This window comes from Sapajus apella, unplaced genomic scaffold (assembly GCF_009761245.1).
Source record: "Sapajus apella isolate SASKATOON/1434 unplaced genomic scaffold, GSC_monkey_1.0 scaffold20, whole genome shotgun sequence".
Taxonomy (NCBI): domain Eukaryota; kingdom Metazoa; phylum Chordata; class Mammalia; order Primates; family Cebidae; genus Sapajus; species Sapajus apella.
In genome coordinates this window covers 13,886,903-13,903,093 of record NW_022436960.1, presented here as the reverse complement: position 1 = coordinate 13,903,093, position 16,191 = coordinate 13,886,903, and the positions used below count along the sequence as shown (strand labels likewise).

At 42.8% G+C, this 16,191-nt stretch overlaps 1 protein-coding gene and 1 long non-coding RNA gene across 8 annotated transcripts in view; one reads left to right on the top strand and one right to left on the bottom strand.

The window, feature by feature from the left end:
* Positions 1-16,191, bottom strand: part of FOXN3 (forkhead box N3) — a 478,152-nt gene that overhangs the window by 188,998 nt on the left and 272,963 nt on the right. For all 6 annotated transcript variants that reach the window (XM_032287166.1, XM_032287171.1, XM_032287168.1 and 3 more), the window contains one exon: positions 10,891-11,027. In XM_032287166.1, coding sequence (XP_032143057.1) covers positions 10,891-11,027 — 137 coding nt within the window. The remainder of the gene's footprint in view (positions 1-10,890; positions 11,028-16,191) is intronic.
* The window catches only part of LOC116557651, a 23,050-nt gene continuing 16,527 nt past the window's right edge, over positions 9,669-16,191 (top strand). For both annotated transcript variants that reach the window (XR_004271629.1, XR_004271628.1), the window contains exon 1: positions 9,669-10,718. This is a non-coding gene — a long non-coding RNA (uncharacterized LOC116557651). The remainder of the gene's footprint in view (positions 10,719-16,191) is intronic.

The following is a 16,191-nucleotide window of genomic DNA, read 5'->3' as shown; positions in this document are numbered from 1 at the left end:
ACTGGCCTCTTCCTCCTGAGGGTGACACAGCTGCTGGGTCCATCTGCAGCACCAACTTGGGGCCCCTCCCCTGCAAATGGAGGTGGAGCTAAGCCTGGGCTGGAGGCCTGGGGGGGATGAATGTACCAAAGCCAGGCCAGAACCCCCTCATGAGGGACTCTTCTGGGAAGCTAGAAGCGCAGAGAAATCTCTCCAGGGAAAAGTCTCGATGTGTTTCTCATCAGTAGAAAAGAATAGGAGGGCAGGGGGCAATTTCCAGTTCAGAAGAATCCTTAGATAAGAAACTCTGCTCTCCTTACAGTTAAAACAAACAAACAAAAAGCTTTCATTCAGAAGCCCCACAGCTGCAAAGGGAAAGAGACAGGAAAGGGAAGAAGGAAGGGGAGTGCAGGGCGAAAAGGCAGAAAAAGCTACTAAAATATGGTCATATTTTTCCCCCTCCGATGAGTTTTCTTCTCATTCATTTTTCTTCAAACCGGGTGGGGCGTGTGTTCCGAGGGGAGGGGGAACTAACGTGTGTTAGAGACATATGTTGGAAGAAGCTGCTCATAAACAGACTTTGACCAAAACTTTCAACTTAAAAGTAAACACACGGGAAACATGTCTCAACTTGGACTATGGTGATTAAGCAACTCGATCTGAGAAGATAAGGATTTTTTTTAATGTGTCTCAATGGTTTATGGAGGTTTTCTCCAGATGACTTAAAAATCAGCAAAAGTTAGCAATTAACGTGGAATCTCTGATGCTTCCCACACTCTTTCCGTACCTCTCACATCCAGAGTCTCAGCGATGCTTTGACAAATAATGCAACACGAACCTTACGTAAGAAAAACAAAAGATTATCAATGTGATCAGAGACTCTGGCCAAGAACATGTGCTTCTACAAAACAAGGACACCAGTTTGGCTCTTCCATGGAGATTTATGCAAAGGGTGGGTGTTATTCTCATTAATTCAGTGGATAAACAATAGGGGGGAGGTCGGCATGATTTGATGGACAGCTTTTGGAAATGATCTTCTGCTTGGCAAAACACTGCCGTGATCATTTTATTCACACGGAAGGAAATGCAAAGAAGTGTCACCAAAACAAGGGAGGTAATTGTAGGGCATGAATCAAAAAGCTGGATGACACAGAATGAAGAGTAACTGAATTAGTCCCATCACGGTCTTGAAATCTGCACTTAATTTCAAGAGAAGGGCCTGACCTCTCATTGCTGGCACACAAAGCTATGCATCTATTCCCTAATGTTTCGTTTCCACCTTATAAATTACAAACACCATGTTACAGAGCGATATCCCTCAACTGTCATGGGAGCTCAGTAGACTCAGAAACAACATCTCAAGAGCTGGAAGGGATAACCCTGCAGTTCTCAAGCAAGAGTGAAATCTTGGGATGACCCTGGCAGCTGGTTGTCTAGCCTTGACTGGCGTCCCTTGGGGTGGCTCATTCTACCTTCAGCCCCTCATCTGTCCACCCACCCATCAACTCAACCATTTACCCAGCTTCTGTTATGTGCCTGGCACATTGTCAGATGCTGTTCTGTCTTGAGCCCAAATCCTTTTTCCTATAACTTCGATCCATCGAGTCCAAATCTGTCCTCTCTGAAGGTGAGGATGGCTGGCATGCTAGCCTTCTGAAGGTGCTCTTCCCTGGGTTACACATTCCCAATTCTTCAACAGTAACACATGGATGTCCCTGCCAGCCTGAGCACTTTCCTTACCCCCCATTCTACCTTCCTCAAAGCCTTTATAAATGATGGGTTCCACTGTCCCATCTAATTATACTACTTTTTTTTTTTTTTTTTGAGACTGAGTTTCGCACTTGTCGCCCAGGCTGGAGTGCAATGGCGTGATCTCAGCTCACCGCAACCTCCGCCTCCTGGGTTCAAGCGGTTCTCCTGCCTCAGCCTCCTGAGTAGCCGGGATTTCAGGCATGCACCACCACACCCGGCTAATTTTGTATTTTTAGTAGAGACGGGGTTTCTCCATGTTGGCCAGGCTGGCCTCGAACTTCCAACCTCAGGTGATCCACCCACCTCGGCCTCCCAAAGTGCTGGGATTACAGGCGTGACCACCACGTCTGGCCTAGACCTCTACTTCTTTCTTAATCCTCCTCCTTTGTTGATCTAGAAAATCTGGAAGTATTTAGTGTGACCAGAACTTGGAAAAGGCAAAATGCTGAGAGCAAAAGTATTCTATGAGACCAACTCAGATGTGCTGGTAGCAGCTTTTTACTTCCTATTATCATGAAAAATTTGCCATTTTTACACTGCTACAAGACAAAGAAAGTGCTGCCTGTTGTTTCACATTGTGCGTGGTTGATTTCATGCACTTCTGACAGTTCTTTCATATTTCTAACATGAAGATCAATTTCTCCTCCCCTGGGAAGGCAAGGGGTTTGAGAAATATGCAGAATGCAGGTAAGCCCCACTTTGCAGACCTGTCCCTCTCAAACAATGCCTAAGGTGTCGCTGTGCTCAGGAGTGCGAGGCTGGCTATCCCGAGGAGCAAATACTCACTGAGCAATTCTGCAAAGACCCCAGACCCTACTGGGCCCATCAACACTGCAACTTTCTTCTCTTGAGGTATTGGAAACACAGAGCTTCTCTGGTATCCATCATCTCAGGAGTTAGGTCAAAGGAAATTTATCTGTAGTAAATTTAAAGAACTTTTAAAGCTCTGGCTATTAAAATACAAACCAGGGACTGAGGGCACCCCAGGAGGTCAGAAGATAAAACGGCAACTCTGAGTGACTCCCTCAGCCATGAGTTTGACTCAGTACCTGAGTAAAATAGATAAAATCAGCCCGGCTACTTAAACATTCTACTTTCAAAGTGAGTGTGAAAACAGAATGAAATTGGATGACTGGGCACAATATTTATGAGCTACCCCTGATACAAAGCGCTCAAAGATAACAGGGACTGTTTTCCATTTAAATAAAACAACACAGGATTGCCTCAGAATTAAATGTACAATGAATAGCATACCGAAGGCAAAATGCTGAGACCAAAATTATTCTATGAGGCCAACTCAGGAAATATAATGGAAGTCAAAAGATAATATGATTTGATATGAAAATAAAATTATACCCAACTAATGGATTTTTAAAGCTCCCACTGTAAATGAGCACTGTATTTTTTAAAGAGTGTGCCCCTACAATTTAAGCCTTTTCTATTCTTCATCCCCTCCAATTTTTTTAACAAAATATAATTTATATTTGGAAATACTATCATTTAGAAAGCCCTGGTATTCAATCCCACATCTATTTTACCACATTAATTTACCACACTCTTCTACCTGTTTAGCACAATGAAGCTTCATATTGATTTTTTAAAATTTAATATTCTTTAAAAAATTACTCCAAGCAAAAAGATGCTGCTTAAACATAATCTCTCAAAGTGCATAATGCCTCACGTTTTTAAATTAAACTTATCCAAATAAGCGTATTGAATATGAGGGGCATTTAAAAAACTATTTCAGGTTTCCATCAAATATGTTGCTTTCAAGTAAATATTAGTGTAATAATGAAGCAAGTAATCTAAATCCTCAAGTTCTTTCTTTATGCTTGACTGAATTAACACTTGCAATGACACAACAATCTAACAATTAAACTCCTTCAATGTAAGTTAAAACTGATTTCACCGTGGCTTTGCAGGGCTTCTGCCAACTATTAAATGCACAACACTTTGAATAAGTAGACTGAAAGATGTCTTATAAATTAAAAAATTACTGGATCCTATCCAAGCCATGAATAAGCTAGTCCTTGCTGTGTGCAAGTTCAGCATTCTAAGTGGAGGAATTAACACCATTATGTTAACAAGATTAACATTTTAAGGATTTTCTAATCTTCTAATTGTCTAAAAGGATGAGTTCCCTAAACACCCCAGTACCTTCCCCACTTCCTCCCAATACAATTCCCCCAGCTACTATTCCCAGATTACAAGCCTCGCTACAACAGCCAAAGATTATGCACCTGTTAAAGAATGACTGATAACCTTGTTCATTTAAATATACAGTGACCGCTCTGTACAATTTCTATACCTTTAGCAGTATTACTCTATGCGGACATTTAAGTATTTTTTTAAAAAGGGACATCAATAGGGCAGCAGGCAGGATAAAATAGAACTCGCTGAGTCAGCACTAAAATCTGCCATTTTCATTAAGAACCTCAATATCGGAAAGGCCAAAATCTTTGGTGAGGCCCTTAATGTATTTTATTTTTTTATTTTTTATTTTTTGCTGCGCATTAAATTGCTCTAAAGAAGCAAAGAGAAACAGAGGTAAACGAGAAGCTTAAATGTCTAGAATTTTTTTTTTAAAGATGAGAGTAAAAGAAACTTTCTTTTGTTTGTTTGTTTGTTTGTTTGTTTTGAGACGGAGTGTCACTCTGTTGCCCAGGCTGGAGTGCAATGGCGTGTGATCTTGGCTCACTACAACCTTCGCCTCTCAGGTTCAAGCAATTTTCCTGCCTCAGCCTCCAGAGCAGCTGGGAGGCGCCTGCCACCACACTCCCATTAATTTTTCTATTTTTTGGTAGAGATGGGGTTTCGCCATATTGGCCAGGCTGGTCTTGAACTCCTGACCTCAAGTGATCCACCCACCTTGGCCTCTCAAAGTCCTGAGGTTACAGGTGTGACCCACCACACCTGGCCAAGAAACTTGCTTGAAATGTTCTAACTCTGCAAACTTTATAGTCATTCAAAAAATAAATCTTTAGACCTAGATCAGCAAATGAAAGACTTGCGGATTTTTCTAACTTTATACATGTTAAGCTACAATCCTTTACACGAAATATAGAGTATGTCATTATTTTTATATTGAAGACTTTAAAGCAAAAAAAATGGAAGGCTCACAGGAGAACAAAAAACCCTCTCAATCAGTTTCTGACCATCTAACACCCCATCATGGCCAACCCATCACGGAGACCAAAGACACATAAGATGCTGGGATTTCTTTGGAATTACCAAGGAAACACAAAACAACAGTGGCTCTGAAAAATGATCATCCAGGAAACTCTCCACTGTTTGATTAAATGCAAAACCTGTTCTCCAACCATGGTGAGATAGGATTAAAATGTTTTTCTGGAAACTGACTTTGGATTGGTGCCTATAGTAGAGAAGGTATTACATAAGACCCATATATATGTCACTCTCTAAAAACAATCTGTTGTCATAAACATTATTATGGGGAGAGCTACTGTTTATAGGGTGTTAATGTAGTGTTATAAAGTTTAAATACCCCCTCTATGAGTACCAAAATCACAAAGTCAAGGTCACCCATTGGGAAAATGTCTTTTCATTTACTATCAGACCTTGAGAAAGGTTAGAAAAATAAGAATTTCCTAAAAAGTTGGTGGGAATGTGGATTAGAACAGAGTGTAAAATCAGAAGGCAATTTGACAATAGCTATTGGAAGCATTAAAACATGCATATCCTTTAATGAGAAATGACGCATCTAGGAAGGAGGGCCATAGGGAACATAAACATGAGAACAGCTCAATGGACTTTTCTGAAGAGCTACAGGCAAGCAACCAAATACACCACCCCTCCTTCCACTTTTCAGATCTTGATTCCGAAGGCCACTAGCCAGAGTCTCCTAAGCAAGCTGGCTTTCAGTGAGCCTGGGTACCCCGAGCTCAGTCACGGGTACTATTCAAAGCACAGTGGAGTGCCATTTCACAAAACTAATGTTCCAAAAACGGTGGTATCCAAACTACAAAGAGACCCCTCGTGTGGCTCGGCAGATCTTCCAGACGATAACACAAAAGCAAGGGTCCTTAAGAAGCAGCTCTTCACTAAAGTAGGTCAGGCAACTCTCAGGGATGCAGTGATTTTACTTTTCATTCTACCGAAAACGATTTGGATATTTAAAATCGATCAATTCAATGAACCTGCATTTTGGAGACTGCTTTTTTTTTTTTTTTTTTAACAGAAAAGTTACAAAGATAGCACAGAAAGTTCCGGTATACCCCTCACTTCGTTTTCCCTAATGTTAACACCACATATTACTAAAAGACACTAGTCACAACACTGGAAGACTACTATTTTTTTTATTTCAATAGTTTTTTGGGTACAGGTGGTTTTGAGCTACATGGATAAGTTCTCTAGCGGTGATTTCTGAGACTTTAGTGTACCTGTCGCCCCATATGTGGTCTTTTATCCTTCATCCCCCTCCGAACCTACACCCACCCCGAGTCCCCAGCATCCATTGTATCATTCTCATGCCTTTGCTTCCTCACAGTTTAGCTCCCACTTATAAGTGAGAACATATGATATTTGGTTTTCCATTCCTGAGTTGACTTAAAATAAGGCCCTCAGCCCCATCCAAGTTGCTGCAAAAGACATTATTTTCGCGGTGGCTCAAGCCTGTAATCCCAGCACTTTGGGAGGCCGAGGCGGGTGGATCACGAGGTCAGGAGATCGAGACCATCCTGGTCAATATGGTGAAACCCCGTCTCTACTAAAACTACAAAAAAATTAGCTGGGCATGGTGGCGCGTGCCTGTAGTCCCAGCTACTCAGGAGGCTGAGGCAGGAGAATTGCTTGAACCCAGGAGGCGGAGGTTGCGGTGAGCCGAGATTGCGCCATTGCACTCCAGCCTGGGTAACAAGAGCGAAACTCCGTCTCCAAAAAAAAAAAAAAAAAAGACATTATTTTGTTTCTTTTTATGGCTGAGTAGTATTCCACAGTGTATATACACCACATTTTCCTTATTCAGTCATTAGCTGATGGGCACTTAGGTTGCTTCGGTATCTTCGCAGCAGCGAATTGTGCTGCTGTAAACTATGCAGCGCGCTACTATCACTGTTACCTAAACTGAAGTTAATTCCGATTTCGCAAGTTTTCCCCTAATGTCCTTTTACTGTTCCAGGATCCCATCCAGGACATCACAGGACACCTCTGGTTGTCATATCCCTCTAGCCTCCTCTGGTCTGTAACAGATTCTCAGACTTGCCCTGATGACCTTGGGGCTTTGAGGAGTGAAGATCGGGTTATTTTGCAGCATGTCCCTGTTGAAGGACGAAATCACTGTTTGATGTTTTTCCCATGACTAGACTGGGGTTATGTGTCTGGGGAGGAAGGCCACAAAGCTGAGGTGCCAAATTTATGCTGTCCTACGCGAGCATTCCGGTATCAACAGCACATCACTGAGGATGGCAGCTTTCATGAGCTGGGACAAAGTGTTCACCAGGTTTTTCCACTCTAAACTTCCTTTTCCAACCTATGCCACGCTCTCATCTTTAGAAGTAGGTCATTAAGTGCAGCCATTCAGGCAGTGGGCAGTTCCACTCCACCTCCTTCAGTGGAGAAATAGCTACATCAAGCATTTGGAATGGGAAACGTGTCTCTTCTCTCATTTATTTGTCTCTTTATTCAATCATTTATTTATATCAGGCTGGACTCAGGTACTTATTTTATATATCAAGTTATAATCCAACACTGGTACTGATTTTGCTGTTTACACTGTCCCAGCTTTGACTACTGGGAGCAACTTCAGGAGAATCCTTTTGACACCCCTGCCCCCAACCTCATCATTTTGTTCTTTAAATATTTCCTTTCTGCTTTTCCATATTTTTATCAGCAAAATATCTCCCTAAAAAGAGCTGCTATGGGGTGACTTGTGCCTCCCCAAAATTCATATGTTGAAGTCCCAGTCCTCAGTACATCTGAACATGACCTTATTTGGAAACAGGGCCATTGAAAATGTAATTAGTTAAATAGTATGAGCCATTACGGGAGAAAGATGGGCCCCTAAACCAATATGCCCGGTGTGTCCTTATAAGAAGGGAAAATTTGGACACAGCCACCACACGGAGAAAACGAAAGCCAAGTGCAGATGAAGGCAGAAATCAGACTGATGTTTCTACAGGCCAAGGTAAGCCAAAAGCATTCCAGCAAAATGCCAGTAAATCACCAGAAGCTAGGAGAGAGGGGCGGAACAGATGCTCCCTCACAGCCTACAGAAGGAACCAACCCTGCCAACCCCTTGATCTTGGACTTCCAGCCTCCAGAACCCTGAGACAGTAAGTTTCTGTTGTTTAAGTCACTTGGTTTGCGGTACTCCGTTATAGACATTCCTAGCAAACAAACAGAACAGGTCACTGAGCTCTGCACTTTGATTAAAAACAATTCACAAATTTGGTATCAACAAAGCAGGTGTGGAAGGACATCCTAACATACATCCAAAAGGGCACGTTTAGAAAACAGAAGCATGGGTCTACATATCACAATATTTAGCATGGTATTTGAACGTGAGCAAGGTCTGGGCAGTGTTTTCAAATGCCTTGCTTTTCCGCAGCATTTCCAGCCACCTGCAGCTCAGTTCAGAGCGATATGTGCCAAGCACACCTGCAAGTCCTAGCAATAACCGCCCATCTAGTATAATCACCATCTTCTTCAGCATGCTAAGTACCAGCTCTGTGAAAGGCAAGCACCTCCCAGGTGCCCTTCACAGCGATCCAGCAAGGGGCTGACAGGTGATTCCCTGCCTCACAGTGGACCCAGCCAGCTCACGTCAATTCGGCATTTTTGGGTCCCTGTTTAAGGAATCGTTCTGTTCCATTCCATCTTCCCTGAGTCATGTCAACAAGTGGCCTGATGGCTTAGAATGGCGCCAAATGCCACATCACTGTAAGACACAAAAATATTGTACAATTACCCGGTGTTCAGTGGCTTCAGTGCAATTTCACACACTAGAAGATCCTGAAGCGAACTCTCAGCTTTCAGATGAAGGGCCGACAGTCCCCAGGAAAGAGAATGTGACCTGTTCTCGTGGAGTTAAGGCATGGAAGAGGCAGGCTAGAATCTCATCTGTCATCTCTTTCCAGAGTCAGTGACCTCTGTGGAGGTGAAATCTAAGCACCGCATGGGCAGTGGCAGAAACTCTTTTTTTCCCCCCCTCAGTCAACTGGAGAGAAAGGCTGGAGGTGACAGAGCAGGGTCTGAAGTATTTCTTCGGAAATGATTTTCATTACAAAAGCTCTGGTTCGTCTGCATTTTTATGCCTATATTAAAAATCAAATGAAGTCATTAAGCTAAGGCCAGCGCGGAATGCCTCTTGCCTGAATATGCATTCCTGTTCCAGCCCCCAGAGCTCCTCTATAATCCTTCAAATTATTAAATAATTACTGTGTTTCCCTCGGGGTCACATTTGGCAACAAAATACTCATCTAAATGAACCACCGACATGACCCGATGAGTTACGTTTATGTTCTTAACTTCCTAGAAGCAAAGAGAGACGAAATATTTCCGAGGCACAAACTGGAAAAGCCAGAGAAGGGTATTCTATGCAGCCTGGAGGGTACGGGGAGTAGAAAGACAAAGAAATATGAGACTCTGGGAAACATTTCAATAATTAGCGTCACGTCCTCCTTCACCAACCCTGGACATCGGGCACTCCAATCCTGGTTCTCTTCCATCTGGGGAGTGGCTACGGCCACAAGGAGAAAACCAAGCATATGGCTCTGTCCTTCTGGACACGTCTACGATATTGGCTAGGCTGCTCTGGAAAATCCCATTTTCTCTCCTACAGCTATATGACCTCAAGTTGTCATTTCGAATAAAGTATGCTTCCACTGATTTTTATGAGCACAGACAAAAGCTGCTACAACCTTCCCCCCCTACCCCACCCCACACCAAGCCTTTCAAACCAACTGTAGTTGCTATGTAGGGTTATTTGTTTCTAAGGCAACAGCGTATATCTAAGTACTAATGGCCTGTCCTTTTGCCAGGCAACAAACAGCCTTGTGATGCAACTGCACCTGTCTCGGCTACGCGTTACTATGGAGACGCTCCAGTTGCTATGGGTACCATCACGCTAATCGCCTAGCAAAGGCAGACATACAGCAGTCTTCTCAGAGAGCCCAGCTGTTCCTCCCTGTCTCTTGCTAAAGACTGATTGTCTAGGGCCTGTGATGGAATGCTTCTCAACTGAGATGCACAAGAACTTCATTAATGCTATTTCAGAAGATCATTTTGTGCTCCCTCCTGCAGAACAAACAGCAGACTAGGAAAAGAATCTGCAGAGAAGTGGACTGCAAAATTCCTGAAGCCTATGACACCATGCCATCCCTAATTAACCTCGACTTGCAGTCCAAGGATAATTCCTCTTAACTAGGTGGTTACGAAAGAAACATTTCTATACATTTTTAAATACGTTTTTGTAGAGTTGAGGAATGCATTTCAAACTCAAGCACTGTGTGTTGATAAAAATCTATCTTAGAAATTTGGTTCTGATTATTTGGCTCTCTTGTGGAATATAACATTAAGACACTTTTTTTAAAAAAAAAAGTGACAGGCTACTTATTTACCCTCCCTTCCAATGATGTATTTGTAAAAATGGTACCCATGACCTTACTGTCTCAAACAAATGGGCCTGTGAGGAGGAGAAAATGTCTCTATGGTTCTCTGCTGTTCTCCCTGAGGAAGCAAACACCAAGTAACCACAACAAAACGATCACCTGGGAGCACCGTCCACATGGAGACCGCGAAAGCCAACAGCCGAGTGAGCCTCCACTGGACGTCTGCAGAGACCGGCCAGAGGAAGGGACGACGGAGTCACCTGCTCGACTCGCGCCTGTACTTTTATCCCCACAAAACGTGACACACATCGAGATGGGAAAGCTGTCAGCTTTTCTCTGTCCATGTTTCTACTCAGGAAGGTGTTATTTCACCCACTATGAAGCCTCCTGGAAGCACATTCCTCCGAAGCTGCAGAAGCGGTAAGGTTTGCAGGAAATACAACAATGGATATGCCTCCTAATGATACTTAATTTCCTTCTCATTTACCTGCAGTTATTTTTTAAATCTCATACGGCCTATTAATTTCCGTGCAGGTCTCTGCCAAAATAATGCCATTTCAGTAGACCAAAAAAAGAAGTCTGAGTTGCTTACCTTTGATATGCCTGAGGACAGGTGGGAGGTGTATTGAACACGTGTGGGTGTGGGTGATAAGGTGTCTTTTTCAAAGCCTGAATTAGGTTTTGTCTATACTCTGGGTCTATGCACCACAACGACCCTTTCCCAATACTCTGCAAAGAAAATTAAAATACAAAAGCATTAATACAGAATCATTAAGCACTTTGCAATAAGTAGATGTATAGCTATTATCACTTATTTGTTCTTAAAAGCTTTCCATTTATTTGTTGACTGTTTGTCAGCCTTAGGTATTATACTGACAATAGAACTCCATAAAATGCACTTCAGTCTTACTTGTATTATGTTTGATTGGCAAAATGAAATTACCAGATTATGGTGATACACCAATATTGCAATTTTCATATCCAAACTACCAAGAAAATGAGAATTATTTTTCAGTGCCAACTTTGAAGCACATGTGCATTCTCTTCTAAAGATGAGTTTAACTGTGTCAGATTTCTAATATTAGGGGAAAAAAAAGAGGGCTGAGACATCCCAAAGTCCATCTCTGCTGTAGAACTGTAGTTATGTTTAAAGCCATGTGACATCGGGACCATTTTATAAACACAAAAAAGTAATCCCCTTGTTTTTTTCCAACTAACCCACAAAAGAATGACATTTACTCTTGGGATGGAATTCTGTCATTACCTTCCCTAAGAAACAAAAGAACTCAGGCAACAATGGTGAGGCTAACTCAGAATCCACTATTTATTTTTGGGATTCCTCTGTTCCCAGCAATCAACTCCAGCCTCAAAGAGTTGAATTTTAAAGAAGTCAAACTTTAAAATGCAAATTTTCTAAAACTCTTTGGTGGAGAGAGGGAGGCTTCCTGTGAGGCCCACTTCCTGCCTATTTTTAAAAATGTGAGTCCTTCCCTTGAGGCCCCCCCCAGAACTGGCAGCGGGCCCATGGGCAGTCACTCCTCTGGCTGCACACTTTCAAGTGACCGAATGTACCCAAACTGTTTGATAAGGTCATTTGTAAATATTTACTGATTTGCAGAGAAAAGAAGTTAAGTTACATAAACCCGTGCCCACCTCCTGCTTCCAGCCAACAGTAAGATTGATGTTACCCTCCAACATTTAGAAAGCAAACAAGACGCTGTTTAACTAGCATGGGGGAAGGGGACAGTGCGAGAAAATCCCACAAGGAGCTGTAAAAATAAGTTACTCCTAAAATCTTTTTAGAAGTTCAAAAATTCTGTGTTTCAGACATCAGTTCACCCAAGTCATTTCCTTACAAACCTTATTCACAGAGCCCATTAAAATACTTTACTATCAACAACATCAGCAAGCCGTGCAACTGGAATTAACTCTTTCTGGTGCAATGAGAATAGAGGAATTGCTCCAGCCCTGGAATTGCTCCCGGGGCTGGAACCTCTGACCACCCTAGTGACCCACCCCCACGTGCAGGCCTGACCCCAGACACAGGTCAGGGTCTGGCTGGACACTCTATGCTTAAAATATTAATGTTCCCAGTTTAACCAACCGGATGTTTAAAGACCTGAAAGAGTTCAACTTTGGAAAATTCAACATTCCTATGTGTTTTTTTCTTTCACACACACATTCTCAAACCCAGAATGATTCAGGGGGAACAGTGAGACTTTCCAAGTAAATCAGGCGGGTCACTCAATAATTTGCCCTGGAATCTTCATCCTCTCTTTTATTAAAGAGCTGTGCGGAAGAAAGCCAAAAGCTAAGGGGTGGAGAGGTTTGGGAGGAAAGAGAGGAGACAGGGGAACTATCAAATTTGGATAACATACAACAAACCACCAAGTCCTGTCAACCAACAGTAGGGGTCTAGGCTGATTCCACCAAAGGCTCCTGGTGGAGCCCTGGACCAGTGGCACCTGCCTTTCTGATCCCTTGCACCCAAGGCTCCAAACCAGCAATAGCTACACTGAGAGCCATGGTTGACATGTGACCCAAACATTTTTGCAATGATATTATCTCAATTCTGGAAACCCAATGGCTTTTGTTTTCATCATAGTGGCTTTCAGGGTGGGACCATTTAATCTTACGCCAAAAAAAAAAAAAAAAAAAAAAAAGCGCCAAATAAATGAAAGACAACCAGTTGGCCCTCTCAAGGAAATAACCATAAGTCAAGAATATGGTTTCTCCTAATCCTAAGCGTCTTGTTTACTGTACCCTTGTATACCCATATTAATATATGCTACCATGTAAAAGCTAAGCAGATTGAACCTAGGAGGCAGAGGCTGCGGCGAGCAGAGATCGTGCCATTTGCACTCCAGCCTGGGCAAAAACAGCGAAGCTCTGTCTCAAAATAAATAAATAAATAAAAACAACAGTTAAGTGGAATAAACCCCCAGGACAGTGCAGGACATTTACAAGGTAACTGATCCAGGTGCAGAGAGGCAAGCTGAAGACAGTAAGCACAGGCGGTCTGGAGCCACACAGACATTTCCCAAGTGGCCCTGCACAAATCATAGCGCCATGGAGAGTCTTGGCTTCCTCACTGGTAAATCTGTGACCCACTTACAGAGAGGTGGGAGGCTCAGAGATGGCGTACCATAAAATACTTTGAGCAGCGGCCATACTACAGGTACTCAATAAATGGCAGACAGCATCATGAAAATCTCCGTTTGGACAGAAGAAAGAGAACGAAACTGGCTGTACAATGTCTTTCATTGAACCAAATCTGATTGATTTTCAACTCCAACAGCGGCAGTGGGAAGGGCCTCCAGCAAACAGATGGGGTGAGTGAAGATAAAATGATCATCTATTCGAATGCACTGGTGGTCCCGGCTCAACAAATTCACTGGGAAGAGCTTTTAGACATTCTAAGCTCCCCCTCCATTTTTTCACTCCCTCCATCTGCTTTCTATGATGCCCTCACCCTACACTGACTACCGGGACGCCTCCCTTGCTCAGGAAGCTACTACCACCGACTCACGACTACCTGGCTACTGAAAGTCTTCTGCCCAGGTCTCTGCACTGTCAACATCAAACTGAGGTTTAATTCCAAACTTAGTCATTTCATTGTGGCCATCTCCCTACATTTACTTTTGAGACAGACTCTCATTCTGTCACCCAGGTCGGAGTGCAGTGATGCGATCTCGACTCACTGCAACCTCTGCCTCCCAGGTTCAAGTGATTCTCATGCCTCAGCCTTCCAAGTAGCTTGTATTACAGGCGTGCATCACCCTGCCTGGCTTTTTAAAAAAATTTTTTAAGTAGAGATGGGGTTTTACCATGCTGACCAGGCTGGTCTTCAACTCCTGGCCTCAAAGGATCCACCCGCCTTGGCTTCCCAAAGTGCTGGGATTACAGGTGTGATCCACAGCACCAGGCATCTCCCAACATTCATTAACTGAAGAAATTTTCTCAGGCTTGGATCAAAAGGCTCCGACCCTTTGGCATTTTACAATAAGAAAGGTCTGAAATTGCTGATAGTTTTTTTGTAAACCAGACACTAATTTCAGCATATCTCATACTTAGCAGTGCTGGCATTCCAAAGAGGAAACAAACAAACAAAAGACATCTTCAGGACACACACCCAAGGGAACCCAGTGGGTGCCACAGGACTACACAGGACAGTGTCAGGCTGAGCTTGGAAGGATCACGAGAGGCTGAGAGAGGCCGGCACATCTCACTTCCAAGCATTCTTCTGGGTTTCGTGTAACAGCTTGGAGCAGTAAAATGGTTTACTTGAGAACTTTAAAAATGGAAACATAAAAAGGATAGAATACTCAAGTTTCTTAGGCCAGGAAAAATTACATTTAATGTTCCTAATAGGAGAGGGAAGGCTGTAACTTGATTATAGTTGTGCAGTAAGTTTGAGAGTTGGAGCTTTCTTAGGAAAACATCTGCATCTCATCTGAAGACAAGAATACGAAGTGCTTTTTTTAAAAAACAGAAATAACTGTGAGGGCCATGTACCATTAAGTGTTTAAGTGTTAAGGAATTCAAAATAATAAGGGAAGAATCTTCATTTATAGAAATGTGTGCGTGTGTGTGTGTGTATTCACATCCACATTTTTGTGTGTATATACATATATATGCCCACACCCCCAGGAAAGAAAACTAATGAGAAAAATTACATGGGAAAATGAGTAAAAAAATATATATATATATGAATGAGGCCAAGTTTGTTTGTTTTAAAATTAAAAACCACCTAGGGAATAAAAATCAACTCCCTGTTAGAAATAAAAGACATCAATGCACAAAAAGAAAAGCAAACAAGAGCCCGTATTATAGGAAGAAATAGTAAAAAATGTATAAAAAACAAAAAAGGTAAGTTAATTAAATCTACTTTTTCTTTTTTTGAAATGGAGTCTTGCTCTGTTGCCCAGGACGGAGTACAGTGATGGGATCTCAGCTCACTGCAACCTCCGCCTCTCAGGTTCAAGTGATTCTCCGACCTCAGTCTCCCAAGTAGCTGGGATTACAGGCCTCTGCCACCATGCCAGGCTAATTTTTTTTTTTTTTTTTTTTTGTATTTTTAGTAGAGATGAGGCTTCACCATATTGGCCAGGCTCGTCTTGAACTCCCGACCTCAGGTAATCTGCCCACCTCGGCCTCCCAAAGTGCTGGGAATACAGGCGTGAGCCACTGTGCCCAGCCTGTACTTTAAACATTGTTATTCAAACTGTGGGCCAGATACATTCATGGGTCATGAAATTAATGGAATGGATCATAAGTAGTACTGTTTTAATGGAACAGAATGGAACAAACTAGAACCAAATAGAATAGACTACAACACATCTGCAGTAATGTATAGTGAAATCTGTATTTGTATAGTCGTGTGTACACGTTTACGGATCGCCAAGTAACATACACTTCTTACTGGGAAGCTGAGTCAACAGCATTTGGTAACTGCGGATCTAGGACGGCAGGGTCTGGTTATGTTTTTTCCCCCTTCTCACCACTTGTGAGGAAGAAAGCCCCCTGTTAGCAACCATGGGGGACTTACGCACTGCATGTGACGCTCTGTGGCCGTGTCTAAGGGACGGGGATAAGGAGGCAGGCCCCATATCAAAGTCGAGCAGGCTCTACCTCTGGCCAGGCCTATCCTGCCCTGGCCAGGGAGGGGTAGCCTGTAACAATTTCCGTTTGTGCAGAACATCAGGTATGAAAAGAAAAACAAAGAACCAAAGGACCAAAAAAAAAAAAAAAGGTGTGATTTCTAAACTTCAAAATTAAAACAGGCTGGCTGGGAGCACTTTGGGAGGCCAAGGCAGGCAGATCACCTGATGTCAGGAGTTCGAGACCAGCCTGGCCAACATGGCGAAGCCCTATCTCTACTGAAAAAAAAAAA